Here is a 15,823-nt window from a genome sequence, read left to right on the forward strand (position 1 = left end):
AAAATGAGGAGATGCTCTAACTCTAATTAATATTTTTGAGAGTTTGCAAGTCTCTAAGACTCACATAGTCTCAAGCCAAGATGTCAATGGCTGGTACTGTATTAACATGTGAAGATGCAAAAAGTGCTGAATTGGCCGGAGCTAAATTCCTCATGAGCCCTGCACTAGTCAGTGATATTCTGGAGGTTTTCAAAGACACGTGTATTTTATACATCCCAGGTGCAATGACACCAACTGAGGTACTCAATGCTCATGCTATTGGTGCTATAATTATTAAGATCTATCTTGTAACAGTTCTAGGTGGTGAATGATATATACAAACACTGAGAAGACCTTTCCATCATATTCCTATGGTTGCATCTCGGGGAATTACAATGGAGACGATGAATTTGTATATCAAAATGGGAGCACAGAACCTGCTGATGTATGTGTCATTAAGTTAGGGGGAACTGTTGGAGATATTGAGTCGATGCCATTCATTGAGGCTTTGCGTCAGCTCTCTTATCGTGTTGGTCCTGGAAACTTTTGTTTGGTTCATGTCAGTCTTGTACCTGTTTTAAGTGTTGTTGGTGAGCAGAAAACAAAGCCAACACAGCATAGTGTTTGGGAACTTCAAAGATTGGGTTTGACACCTCATCTTCTAGCATGCCGTAGTGCTCAGGCTTTGGAAGAGAATGTTAAGGACAAGCTATCACAGTTTTTTCATGTTCTAGCTGGGCATATTCTCAACATCTATGATGTTTCCAACATTTGGCATGTTCCTCTCTTACTAAGGGTTGACTTGGATCTTGGTAACTATGAAAGATTTTTAGACGTGACTCTGACTCGAGACAACAATTTTACTGTTGGGAAAATATATCAGTCTGTTATTGACAAAGAACGAAAAGGAGACTACTTGGGAAAGACTGTTCAGGTGGTTACACATATTATAGATGCCATTCAGGAATGGATTGAACATGTTTCTCTCATTCCTGTAGATGGGAGCTTTAGAACAGAACAAGGGTATAGTCCGATAATTTTTCTCGGATGTTGTAGTTGCAAGTTTCCTGGTAAATGTGGTGTATGCAAGATGAAAAAAAAAATGTGGAAAAAACAGACACACAACACGTTATTTTCCTGGTAAATGTGCGTGCAAAATGTGGTGTATGCAAAATATAAAAAACAGACACAGCAAGTTTCCTGGTTAATATGTATGCAAAATGTGGAAAAAACAGACACAGCGTAAAAACCCTCTTCAAACTTCCAACAACGGCATAACTAACCTCAGAATAAAGCAAGAAAGAGCCATTTTCATACCTGTAGAAAATATGATTTGCATTTAAAGAGAAGATTCGGAAAGCCCCAGCATCCTTCATCAACGACTTCACAAAGCGATGGAAAAATCAGAACATCAATGGCGGCACCAAAGGGTCTCAAACCCTCGAAGAGCTTCTTTGTTGTTTTCATTTTGCAAAATGAGAAATATGCGATGGAGTGTAAAGCTTTTAGGGTAACAAAAGCCCTTTGTAATTTTTTATATTCTCCCTCAAGTCCGCTGGGCTTTCCAAAAATATACAAAGTAGAAATAAATAAAACGTATTTGATAAAATAAATGTTTAAATTTTCCATCATATATCAAATATGTTTTATTTTATTCTTTTTATATATTTTTGTTTTCTTTCTTGGTTAAAAGATGGTATTTCTTTGTAAAAGGTATTTAATTACAATACAATTATAAATTGTAATTAAATATTATTATTCAAAATGTAAAAGGTGTATCCATGTGCAAGAAGGAGACTAAGTCTTTTGACTTAGTTTTGAAGGATGAGTTAATTCAGGAGAGATAAAGCTCTCATTGAAGAAGTCTTTTCGGTTTGGAGACATAAGGAGAGCATATAGGAGCATGCATAACCACTTGGGAAATATTCAAAAGGAGTTGAGATAATTTTGGAGACAAGAACGTTTTTATAGGAACATGAGGTTGTTTAAAATCAAATGGAGTGAATTTAGGGAGGTTGGAGCACTTTTAGGCAAAGGGTCGAAGTTGGACTTTTCCACCATTTTGGGGAGCTTTTATTACTTAGTTGAGCTTTTTAAGGCTGTTTCTAGTGGTCTTTTGGGTTAGTTATTCATTAAAGAAGACTTTTCCATGTTTGTAGCCCTTTTTGGTGTCTTCTAGGCTCCTCTTTTTGAGGCCCTTTTCTTGCATCCGACCCAATCAGTTGGGGAGTTTTTTGTACTTAGTGCCTGGAGACACTTGATTTGGAGTTAGTTCAGATTTATGCAAGAACAGTGTTTTCAAAGACAGTTTTCTTGTCCTTAGCATTTCTTTGCACAGATTCTGTAACTCAGATTTAGAGATATTATATATGTGACAGCATCTTTTGGAGCAATTTTCTATGGAATCAAACCTTGTTTTCCTTCCAATTTTTTGTGTACAAGCATGATTGATGAAGCTAAATTTGTGAGTTATATTGCTCCTTGTTTACTTGTCTCAGTCAGTACCTTAATATAGGAATGTGTGTATGTTTGCAGGTCATAGTATGTGTTTAAAAGTTCAAAATTTTTGAGTGAAAAATTACTATTCCTCATTGGTTCATCTCAAGACCTTATTATGAAATACTTATGCAAACTTATAATAGGAAAGAAGTGTTTATCAATTAAAGTAGAATATTGTAGACTGAGATCAGTTTTTATCATTTATCTCTCACATTTTGGTGTATCACCAGGTTCTAGTTAAGTTTAGTTCAGTTTTAAGTTTCATTTCTGTAATTTCTTATCCTTTACCCTGCAAAGTTAGTCCAATATTAGAGAGTATCAGGTGATTATCCAATAGGAACCGGCCTAGGAACCGAAGGTTTCATTTCAAGTTGTGCATTGCCCACATGCAGAAGTGAATCCCATGTTAGGCCAGATTGCTAAACTTATAGTTCAGTAGGGTGCAAATTTGTGCCATAACACTTATATCCAAATAAATCCACATAAGCAATTATCATAATCCTCATAATTTTGATCCATACATAAGACATGCATCCTATTTCTATCATCATAGTAAAGTCCTGCAAATCCAATAATGACATACATCATCTCAAATTTATCCTATTCTAGAGTCATATAAAGTTATGTATCCATTACACATCAAAATGTACACCTCAAGGTGAAATGATTATGTAACCTAGTTCAATTACTTTTCTCACCAATCTATCCATCTAACATAACCCATCCTATTGAATTATAGTATTTATTAGTAAGGTCAACCATGGTCAACTGAGTTAACCAGAGCTTGATCGGGGAGGGGCTCTACAACCTCCACTCCAGTAAGTTAGACTACATTAAGTAAACACCCGATTGATACCACCTGCCTTACCCTGTTGCAGTCATAGTACAAAATAATCAAATTAACTGGTGGCTCACCCCCCTGCCATAGTCACAGTATGAAATAATCATTTTTTTATTTAAAAAAATAAATAAATAGCCGTCAGAATTCCAATGGAAACTAAACTTTGCACTGATGACCAAACCGTTGGACCAACAACATCCTCATCGGTGCAAAGTTTCTGGTAGCCGTCAAAATTTCGATGCCAACTGAAGAAACATCCGACGAGGATGTTGTATGTCTGATGACACTTCCTTGTTGGATGGTCATCGATGCATATTCATGGGGGAGCATTGGAATTCCGACATCCATCCAATGGTATTTTTGGCCAGAAGAGTGATCATGGCCATCGTCGGAAGAGTTCATGATATCGTCAGAATTTGGACGTTAAATGGCATCGTCGGGAAGTCTGAGGATGAGTTTTTGATGACTTCATTTGTCGGTATTCCGACAAAAAGTAGTCAAAATTCTAATGACAGGCCATCTAAAATTAGCTCTGAATGTACTAGTGGGAAGCGGACGTCAATCAATAGCCAGTTAATCGGTATTTCAAGTTGAATAGAGCAGTTTGGTCCAGAAGCTTTCCGACGATTGTGTTATCATGAATCATGTATAGGATGATTGGGCTGACATAGAGATAACTTTTTATCATCAATTTGGTGATCCACATTTATCTTTGGTGATCCGATCAAGCCGACATAAGAGTACACACTACATTAGCAAGATGACCTATTTTGTGGTTGGAGATATATACAACTGGTGCAAAATATCTTTTTCGTGTATGGTATGATTGTATGCGAGTGAGTGGTGATCAAGAATTGTTTGTGGCATAATCTCATGTGCACATTATTGATCTGGTAGCTGATTGAGGTAGAGAACAAGGCAAAATAGAGCAGTTAAGAAGAGGTGATACAGTCAGTGTATTTGGCACTTAACTGGAACTCATCCAAGCATTGTAGATGTTGTTTTGGAGTTCATTTTCTATAATTCATCATTGCAATTAATCAGTAAGGCAGTGAGCCTTCCGGGGTTGTAGCCCCTATTGTAAATGAGTTGTAAGCTCTAGGCAGTGTGCCTGAATGCAAGTGAATTCCATATTTTTTAATATTATTTTGCTACTAGCCATAGTAGACTAATATTGTGGGTTCAAATCCCGCCATGGTTTTTCCCTTTTGGGTTTCCACGTAAAAATTCCAGTGTTATGATTTTGTGGTTGGTTACTTTGTTTTTCTGCACTTCAGTTTCATGTTTTTGCTTCCAGTGGTTTAAAGTTAAGTTAGAAAATATTTCAATCAATAGATCACTAATTCCAACAATTGGTATCAAAGCCTAGTTCCTCTAAGGAAGCCTAATCGCTTGAGGAAGGTTCAGGAGATTGAATCAATGGATTTCTATTTTTCAGATACAACTTAGTGTGGCACTTGAGGATCTTGATGCATCAAGAAATGAGATCAGTTCCCTGAAAAGAAACCTGAATGCTACTAATGACTTCATTAATGAATTTAAGGAACAAGTGAACACTTCAAGAGACAAGAGGAGGGAATTGTTGGACAAGATGAAGAAGAAAGAAGATCAAATCATGGAAAATCAGGGTAAAGTTGATGAAGTTGACAAGCTTGAGAGAGAGAATGTTGCGTTGAAGAATGAGATGCAATCCATTGTGATAAGGCTAACTAAGGAGATTGAGGACCAAAAGAAGAATGAAGAGAATTTGACACAATCATTGAAGGACAAAGCAAATGAATGCTTCAAGCTTGCCTATGAGAATGATTGGTTGAAGCTGGAGTTGACAAAATCAAGGAATAATGATCAAGAACTTGAAAGATAGATTATTTCCCTAAGAGATGAACTTGCTACTGCAAATGAAAAAAAAGACAAATTCAATGCTAGATCGGAAAGGCTTGATGAGATGCTCAAAAGTCAGAGACATGGAAAGGACATGAGAGGACTTGGATTTGAGAAAGGGGAATCCTTTGGATTTGGACAAAGCAATGCAAAATCAAATCAGAAGAAGAACAAGAATCCTTTGGTAAGACAACCTAATGCTCATAAATTCAATGTTAGATGCTTTACTTGCAATAAATTTGGTTATATGGCAAATCAATGCAAAAGTAGGATGAATAATGGAATGAATAATGTGAACAATGATCCTACCTTTACCGGTTAGTGTTTCATATGCAATAATTTTGGTCACAAGTCAAACATGTGCAGAGAAGTAATGAATAACTTTCGAAACAAGAGATGTTATGATTGTCGAATGTTTGTCCATATCTCTAACCAGTGTAGGATGAGACTAAATCAAATGAACTTCAGAACGATGCAAAATATTGTTTGTCGTGCATGCAATAAAACTGATCACATTGCAAAATATTGTAGAAGAAAACATAGTGCTCAGGTAGACAAGAAAAAAATAGATGAGAAAGGAAAGGCAAAGGTAGAGGAGATCAAAGACAAGCATGAGAAGATGTCGATTAGAAAGGATGATTCTAAAATAGACAATGGATCTACACTCGAATCTGGTGCAGGATCTTCATCCGGTAACTAGGGCTTTTTTCCTTAGGGGGAACTTTTCATGCAGAATCTAAGAACCCCCTCTTTGGTGATCTGCAATCATTTCCAAAAGGTTGCAGAAGGCTTAAATCATATATGCATATGTTATCCAAAAGATTTAGTGAAGATTTGATGCTCCGGTAAGGGACTCCATGAAAATTAAGGTAAGCAGTTGCAACATTTATTACAATGGAGAATTAGGTTTTCAAAGGATAAAAGGACATTGGAAAGCTTTATTTTTCACAATACGATCAAGAGATAAGTGCAGAGAAGAAGAGAAAAGTAATTTGGCAATCTAGACAATGACTTCAGTGATCCTAAAGTGAATATCTGTTCTCGATTGCAAATTGAGGTATTTATTTGTTTCAAGCTATCAGTTTTTGAAAACCCTAAGTTTGAAATGTCTTCTGCATATGGAATTGCTACCCCACTAGTAGTGGAAATCAAGGATAGGGCTCGGCCTATTTTCAAGAAACATCCTTTCAAATCTGTCGAGGATGATCCCGAAGGAGCATTTTACTCTATGCCCTATGATGTTCTTCACAATGAGGATATAAGGGCATATATCCACTGTGATATTGATGAACTCAGAAGTGCTGACATGTTGACCTTGTACAACAAGCATCTGACAAACAACCTGGGAAATCTTAATCTGAAATATCAACACTTGTAGGCCAAGGGTTTTTCCTAGTTCATACATTTTTTGACTTTTGATGAGAAACAATGGATCCGGTTCGTACTTAGCAAATTTCATAATGAATTTATGTAGTTGGATAAGCCTCACAAGATTACTAAGAAAAAAATTCAAGTCGTGACTTGTTTGAGTGCATCCGGTGAAGTTCTTAGCCTAAGGAAAATATCAAACAATACTATGATTGCCGCCATTGGTTCTCAATTTAACAACTAAGCTATGACAATAAATGACATTCTGGAGCATGATGTCAAGTTTGCATCAATGGTGGTTGGATACAAAGTATATCAATCAATCAGACAAAACTCTGTCTCCGGTACAACTATATACTCTTCCTATCTGATGTTGAAGGAAGATAAGAGGTATGATTTGTGTACGGTTCTCTTGAATGAATTGCTATGCAAATATGATGTTCAAAGAAAGGTCCCATGGGCCTATGACAAGTTGGTTGCTATGAAAATCCAGGAAGGGATTATGGGGATTGGTGATGCTACAATGAGGATATCTACTCTATGGGGTTATTTCAAAACTTTTCAAGCCATAATGAAGAGAAAAGAAATAATCCTGAAAGAGATAGTGGAGAAATATGAGGAAACAATTTGCTTCACGGTTGATAAGGACCAATGCTTAATGGAAGCAGTTGAGCCAAGGACTTTGTGGATTCTTCCTATGGGCTATGAAGTTGACATTTCTACCCTAGATGCCTATTCACAACATATGTTGAGTCATCTGATTGATGAGAAAGAAGGAAAGTTTGACACATTTAAGGAGAAGGACCTAGAGTTGCACAAACAATTCATAGCCCCTACAAGAAAAAGGAAAGTAGTTGTTCAGATGGGATTCACCTAGGAGGAGGTGAAGTAGGCTAGAGAGAAACATGCAAAGATGGAGGCTAAAGAGGAAACCAAAAAGCCTAAGGCCAAACCTATTCCCTCTAAAGCTATACCAAAAGAGACTAAGTCTGCCCCTATTTTGGTTGCAACATCTACATGACAGAGCTCTCCAGAAAAGGAAATCTAAAGAAAAAGGAGAATCCTAAGCGAACTTGTGTTGTTGTATCTTCGGTGGTCTCTGAGATAGAATCTAATGAAGAGGCAAATAAGGGTAAGAAGAAAGGTGAATTTGTAAGGGTGGTGAGGAAGCCGCAGTTTGATGCAGCCCAACAAATCAAGAAAGAAACATCTAAACTTTCCCCTACCAGAAGATCCAAGAGAGGAAGAAAGGTTAAAACTTAACTTGACAAAGATCTTGAGTCAAGTGATCAACAAGGTAAATATACATTTGTTCCTTCATTGACAATAGATCAACTGATTGATGAAATAATTGTTGTTGGAAGTTTGAAAAATATTGGAGTATATTATGAAAATATGGATGAGGCAGATCAAAGAAAAGTTGAAGAATCTATTGTTTTGTATTTACATAACTTTAGAAAAGATTTAATTGAATTAGGGTGTAGTATCCCTAAGGATATATATAACATTATTGATGCAAGGAGGCTGACAACTAGTAAGATTGATAAGGAAATGAAGGAGAGAGAATTGATTAACATTTGCACCCATATCTCCCAAGATGAAGCCAAAAGGCTCATTTAGGAAGCTAACAAGAAAGAATTCAGAAGCAAAAACAGGGTGAACAGGTTGATGATTGGCAAGGTGGAAGAGGTGAGGAAGGAGACTGAGAACATCTGGAGAAGAATCATGAAGAACAATCCTCTGTACAGTGATGTAGTTCAGACTTCCCATTCGGAAGTAAAGGAAGATGTCTTTGGTGACCAAAAGAATGAAACTCAGACCAAGGAGCATCCAAGCGACCAAGGAAATGCAACCAATAATGCTAAGACCAGTATAAATACTCTGGTGCTTGAGAGTACTGAAGTAGTCCCTGAGATTCAAAAGGATGACATTGCACCAAGTGGAAACATCAATACACTAGATATAAGGGATGGTGCTAAGGTTAACGAACCTGAGAAGAAAAAGGTGAAGGATGCACTGGTAGATAAAGGGAAGGGAGTTGTTGACCCGATAATTGACACTCCTTTTGTCACAAGGACCCCACACAAAATATCTATCAATCTGGATGGTCCTCTAAACCTTGGACAAATGTCTCCGGCAAAGAAGCTGATGCTTGCAGCTACTGTACACGCACAAGCCAGTCAAGATCTGGTCAAATTAGAGTCCGAAGATAAAAAGCTCATTTTGATGTCTATTGATGTGTTACATAAGGTGACTTTGGGTGTACAGTTAGATCCTAATTCTAGCCCCTCCAGTAAATTACTTCAATTGATTGACACTGTAAATACAAATTTTGATTCCTTGGAGAAGGCTACTACTAAATGAGTTTTAGATAGATTTAAGGAGGTAATAATGCATACCTTCCGTAAAATGATTGAAGATGATAGAGTAAGATTGAATAAAGGTATGTAGACTCTTTCAGATACATTAACTGAAGGTGGTGAAATATATAAGTCTTGTCTAATTTTGTCAAAGTTCACTATAGACATAGACAAGCAAATAAGCGGTTTCTAGGGTAAACTTGCTAGTATTTCAAAATCTTTAGATCTTAATGTATCCCTTACCAATAGTATAGAAGGACATGTATTGGCTCTAAATGATCAGATCTCGAGCCTCAATGTAGATAAGGACATAATTTTGAGGATAGTTGGTGAACTCTGGAATTTGATTGCCCCCTGGTTGGACATCATGTTGAGCAATAAGATAGACTGTTTGAAGGCTACGTGACAACTAGTTCCATCTGAATTGAAGGATGTGGAAATTCATGTATATGTTTTCAATGTATTAATTATAGTTTTGGACAAATTGAAGAGTGGGTGGGACACTCACTTAGGAATTTTGAAGAACATTTTTGCTGATATCTTCAAGTATTTGTAAAGTCTCTGGCAGATATCTTTGTATATAAGTTTTGGACAGCACCCCATCTTTGACATTGTTGGCAAAGGGGGAGAGAAAAGGTGAAAAATGTATAGTAGAAGAGTGTAATTAAAGGTTTCAAAATTATTTGTCTAAGGGGGAGCCTTAGAAATTCTTTTGATTTGGTATACAGGTTTTCAACACAACCATATTTCATGAGTGTTGCCATCAATGCCAAAGGGAGAGATTGTTGGCAATTGACACTCACTCAGTGGTTTCTGATGCTTGATTAATGGTTTAGGGTTTTCATTGATGGAAACTCTTCATGATATTCCTATCTGGTAATCATGAATCTTGATATCCAGAAGTGGATGTCAACCGATAGCCAGTTAACTGGTATTTCACGTTAAAAAGAGTAGTTTGGTTCGGAAGCTTTCTAGTGATTGTGGTGTCATGAATCGTGTATATGATGATTGACCTGACATAGAGACAAATTTTTATCATCAATTTGGTGATCTACATTCATCTTTGCTGATTCGGTCAAGCCGACATAAAACTACATGTTACATTAGCAGGCCAACCTATTTTGTGATTGCAGATATACAAGACCGGTGCAAAATATCTTTTTGGTGTATGGTATGATTGTATGCAAGCGAGTTGTGATCAAGAATCCTTTGTGGTAAAGTTTCACATGCATATTCTTGATCTGGTAGCTGAATGAGGTAGACAATAGGGTAGAACATAGCAGTTAAGAAGAGGTGATATAGTCAGTGTATATGGCACTTAACCGTAACTCATCCAAGCATTGTAGATGTTATTTTGGAGTTCATTTTCTGTAATTCATCATTGCAATTAATCACTAAGGCAATGAGCCTTCTGGGGTTGTAGCCCCTATTGTAAATGAGTTGTAAGCTCTAGGTAGTGTGCCTAAATGCAAGTGCATTCCCCATTTTGTAATATTGTTTTGCTACTGGCCATAGTAAAATAATATTGTGGGTTCAAATCCCACCACGGTTTTTCCCTTTTGGGCTTCCATGTAAAAATTCTGGTGTTATGATTTTGTGGTTGGTTACTTTGTGTTTCTGGATTTCAGTTTCATATTTTTTATTCTGGTGGTTTAAAGTTAAGTTAGAAAATATTTCAACCGGTAGATCACTGATTCACCCTCCTCTCAGTGATCCCTAATTCCAACAGGAGGAACATTGTAATAAATTTCTTTGAAATTTGTAGTGTAAGGATGTTTAGTAGGGATGAAATGATTAGTAGAGGAAGAAGGCATATCTTGAGGAGGAGATTCTTCCTTTCTTTCATCACGCATATTCTTTTTGGTTGATTGGGAGGGAAGATCCTTATCATCTAAGGCCTCATCTTTGCTTAATGTTATGTGAGGAGAGAGATCATGGATGAAATTCATAACATCGTATTCTCTACAAATATTTTTATAATTAAGATAGGCTCTAGGAGAATAAAGAGGATCTAGAGAGATGGAAATACCAATTTTTTTTATTTTGCCCCCCTTGCACAAGGGTGTGTATATGAGAAGAAGATGTGGTCACATTGCTCTTCAATTATCACTCTTCATTAAAGAGATCATTGATAGGAGTATTAGCTCTTACTTCATTCACATTAGATACCCTAGGAGAGGTACAAGTATTAGGTTTTCCATTAACATCTCTAGAATTATGTTCTACAAAAGCTTTAAGGTGATCTATATGTGAAATGCATTTTCCCCAAAGCATCACCATAAAACAACATACATGATACATGAAAGCTTTGAGATCTAATTTGTGAAAAAGAAGCAACTTGGAGATCCTAAAAATGCAATATTTCCAAGTGCTATGAATGAAAAGAAGTAACATAAAATGAAATAAGCTATTATCTGACACATGATTACAATAAATGTATGTAAAAAGCAATGCAATTATATATGAAATAGTAAATATATCAAATTCATTAATTTCCATGATGAATATTGAAATTTAAATACAAGCGAATTAATTGAAATAAATTAGGATTTTATAAATAAAACCTTTTAATTTATGTAAATTAATTATTTTTTATTTTTTTTGGAAATTGGAAGTTGCAAAATAATTGAATAATGCAAAATTTTAGAGCAATGATTATTCAATTTTTGAAAATTTATGCAACCTCCTAGGAGTTTGAAATTTATAATTAGGGCTTTGAAAATAACCTCTGAATTTAAAATTACCCACTAGAAGCCTTGAATTTACCCAATAAAAATTCAAATTTAAAATTAGGGCTTTGTAAAAAGAACTTCTTAATTTTAAAATTTAAAATTAGATCTAGGATTGAAATTTGAAATTGAAAAGTTGGGAAACACATAAGGTTAATTTAAATTTAAAAATTAGGGTCTTTTTAATTAACCACTTATGATAGTATGCTAAATTAGGGTCTTTTAATTATAGTAGAAGCTCACCATTGTCCTTCCAGAAAGGATCTAAATTAGAATGTGGTGGGGCTAGGAGATTCTTAAAAAACTTTACTCCTTGATCTTGGATATCTACTAAATTTTTAATCAATTCCCCTGAGTCCTCATGCTTGATTGAGAATATAACATTAGATGATTTTCTTTGTTTTGTGGAAGCATGAAAGAATTTTGTGTTCTAATGGGAAACACATAAGGTTGAAAGTAGTATGCTATGACATGACCTTTACAATATTTAATATTTATGGCCCCATCCTCACTCTGGAAAAGAAAGGCCTATGGAACAAGCTGACTTTGTTACTCCAACAAGAGTAACCACAAAATTTCATCATTGGAGAAGACTTTAATGCAATCTTGTCCCATAAGGAAAAACAAGGAGGAATCTGCCCACCCCACAATCTATGCAAGATATTCTAAGTTTCACCATTGAAAACAACTTATTGGATGTGATCCCCAATAATTGTCTCTTTACTTGGACTAACAGGAGATCAGGCTTCCTTCCGATTGCAGAGAGACTCGAAAGGTTTTTCATTCCTCTGGAATGGCGCCTTAATCAGGTCAGTTATCATTCAGACATTCTCCCCATTTTTGAATCAGATCACTTCCCAGTAAAAATTATCCTGGAATGGCAAAAATAGAACCCCATGCCGATTTATGGCTCCTCCTTCAAGTTTGAGCGCATGTGGTTTAGACACCCACATTTTTAGGCTTTATTAAGACAATGGTGGGTATCTACCCCTACATGTAGTGGAACAAAGATGTTCCAATTTTTTAAGAAACTTCAGTTTATTAAGATCAAGGCTAAGGAATGGAATAGAAAGATTTTTAAGAATGTTTTTGCTAAAAAAAAAATCATTTCTCAACAACTGGAAGAAGTTAACCAAAACATAATTTCCAAGGGTTTGGATCAACTCCTGCACTCTACACAAAAGGGCCTTCAAAGTGAATGGGAAGAGGTCTGTAAGAGAGAAGAAGAGTACTAGTGACAGAAATCAAGAGAGTTTTGGCTGCAATAGGGAGATAAGAACATAAAATTATTTCATGCTCCCACAAAACAAAGAAAAGCATCTAATGTTATATTCTCAATCAAGCATGAGGACTCAGGGGAATTGATTAAAAATTTAGTAGATATCCAAGATCAAGGAGTAAAGTTTTTTAAGAATCTCCTAGCCCCACCACATTCTAATTTGGATCCTTTTTGGAAGGACAATGCTGAGCTTCTACTACAATCTATTCCACCTCTAATCTTCGACCAGAATAACAGAGCCCTTCTGGCCCCCTTCACTTTGGAGGAAGTCCTCAAAGTGGTATATTCCCTTTCCCCAGATAAAGCCCTAGGTCCGGATGGGTTCACTGCCCTCTTCTTTCAAAAGTGTTGGGATGTGATTGGTTTTGACCTCTTAGAGGTAATGGAAGAATCCAAGAAAAGGGGAGCTATGCTAAAAGGTTTTAATGCAACAAATATTGTTCATATCCCAAAAACCCCTTCCCCTTCTTCATTCGTAGAGTTCAGACCCATTTCTCTTTGTAACACAATATATAAGATTGTAACTAAGGCCATTTACCTTAGAATGAACTTCCTCATACCTAAGATCATCTCACAAGAACAAGGGGGTTTTGTCTCGGGTAGGGAGACTATGGAAGGAGCCCTAGTAGGCATGAGGTTTTACACTCTGTCCATGAGAGCCAACAAGAAAATTTTGTTATCAAACTTGATATGATGAAATCATACGACTGGGTTAAGTGGGAGTTCCTTTTTAAAGTATTATCAAAATTTGGTTTCTAAGACAAATGGATAAAAAATTGTATCTCAGGCGCACATTTTTCTATTCTAATAAATGGTCATCCCTCAGGGTCTTTTCAGGGTACATAGGGGATAAGACAAGGCGACCCTCTGTCACCCTTTCTCTTCATTGTCATGGCAGATGCTTTGAGCAGATACATCAATTTTCAATCTTTAAAAGGGCTTTGGCTTGGGGTCACCCTTCCAGGTACTTCAATAGTAGTAACTCACTCTCTTCACTGATGACACATTGTTATTCGGTAAGTATTCTCTAAAAGAAGTCAAGCTCATCAAGCAAACACTAGATATCTATTCTTCTACTTCAGATCAGAAAATTAATGCTGCCAAGTCTAAGATTTTCATTTTCAACACACCTTCAATCTTATCACTAAGAATATGAAAGACTTTGGGCTTCTCAATGGACCAATTGCTATCCTCCTACCTTGGCATCCCCTTTTTTATGGGATCAAACAAACTGTCCTATTAGTCTACTGTCATTGGTAGAATTCAGGTACAAATCTCAGCTTGGAAAGAAAGGTGGCTTTCACTATTAGGTAGAATCCTTCTTATCAAGTCAGTGCTAACAACAATACCGAACTATTACATGTTTGTCCTCAAGGCTCCCTCATCCGTCATCCCACAATTGTAGAAATTTGTTAGAGATTTTCTATGGAACATTAATATGAAAAATGAAAGGAAAATCCCCTTAACCTCTCTGGAAAATATGTCATACCAAAAATCCCAAGGGGGAGTGGGACTTCACAATTTGAAGCGTCGCAACAAGGCCTTTGGAGGGAAACTGATTTGGAAAATGTACACTAACCTGGTCTCCAAATGGTGCTAGATTATGCAAGCTAAATATTTGGACAACACTCAACCATCAAGAGTATTGACACTTTTAGACCCTCCAAAGGGGTCTGCTATTTGGAATTTCATGATGGATTCAAGGAATCTAATATCCAAGTATGTTTCATGGGAAATGAACAATGGTCTTAGTGCTAACTTCTAGATAGACTCATGGTGTGGGTATCCTCCTATTGCTCAATTGGATAACATGGCAAACATTATGAATACATCCATAGCTCATTGGGGTATAAAATTGAGTGACTATGTGTCTGTTGTAGAAATATTTTCAGGGAAAATAATTTGGAAAGATCCTACTCTTCTCCCAATATCCCTCCAGCAAGCTTCCTCATTGGCCAACATTTTACTAAATAGATCAGTTATCATGTCTAACAGAGATGATGTGTTATTTTGGGCAGCTTCAAAATTGGGGCAATATTCAATCAAAGAAGGTTACAATGCCTTGCAACAGGGTTGCAGCAGTAAGGCAAGTAGTCGGGCATATTGAAATGATATTGTCTTACCAAAAGTAGGTTGTTTTGCATGTCTAACATTGAATAAAATAATCTTAATAGCAGAGAGATTAGTAAAACTAGGCATTACACAAGCTTTTAATTGTGTATTTTGTGACTTAGAGGAAGAATCAGTTGATCATTTATTTTTACACTGCTCTTTCACCTCCTAATGTTGGTTCTTCATTATGAATAAACTCCAACTCATGTTGCCATTTCCGAAATCACTGTGGGATATGTTTAACTCTTGGCCTCTTTTATTCTCTACATCAACCTTCTTAGGTATTTGGAAATGTGCTCTTGCTCACATTATTTAGGCAATCTGGTGGGAGAGGAACAAAAGAATCTTTAGAAAAACATCCTCTTCTCTGGATCAATTTTTTATCAAACTGGAAAATTCGATTGCAGAAATCATAAACTCTTCTCTTACAAATTCCAAGGACATCCAGTCATTTACCTGGCGGGATAAGGCAATTGCAAAATCTTGGCATGATATTATTTTTCCAATAGGGACTCCCCCAAACTGTTCTTCAGTCCACGTGAAAGATAGGTCGTCCATAAAATGGACACCCCCAGCTCCAAATTTTTTTAAGATAAACTTTGACGGCTCTTCTCGTAGAAATCTAGGGAAATCGAGAATTGGAGTTTGCATACGAGACCATTTTGGCAAAATGCATGCTTTCCAAGCTTCACCCATCCCTTTGAGTACAAATAACTTGGCGAAAGCAAATGCCTTACTAACCAGTCTAGTGTTAGCAAGGAAGTGTGGCCTCTAC

General features: G+C 36.4%; 1 protein-coding gene across 1 annotated transcript; it reads left to right on the forward strand.

Moving 5' to 3' along the window:
• Positions 1–307: 307 nt before the first annotated feature.
• Positions 308–1,123, forward strand: LOC131060843 (CTP synthase-like). Its single transcript, XM_057994259.2, has one exon. It carries the CDS (start codon positions 308–310, stop codon positions 1,121–1,123), a length of 816 nt encoding a protein of 271 aa, XP_057850242.2.
• The last annotated feature ends 14,700 nt before the right edge of the window (positions 1,124–15,823 follow it).

This window comes from Cryptomeria japonica, chromosome 10, assembly GCF_030272615.1.
Source record: "Cryptomeria japonica chromosome 10, Sugi_1.0, whole genome shotgun sequence".
NCBI classification, from domain to species: Eukaryota; Viridiplantae; Streptophyta; class Pinopsida; order Cupressales; family Cupressaceae; genus Cryptomeria; species Cryptomeria japonica.

Excerpts from the sequence above, each read along its gene's own strand:
- LOC131060843 (XM_057994259.2), top strand. The coding sequence starts at position 308 with ATGATATATACAAACACTGAGAAGACCTTTCCATCATATTCCTATGGT.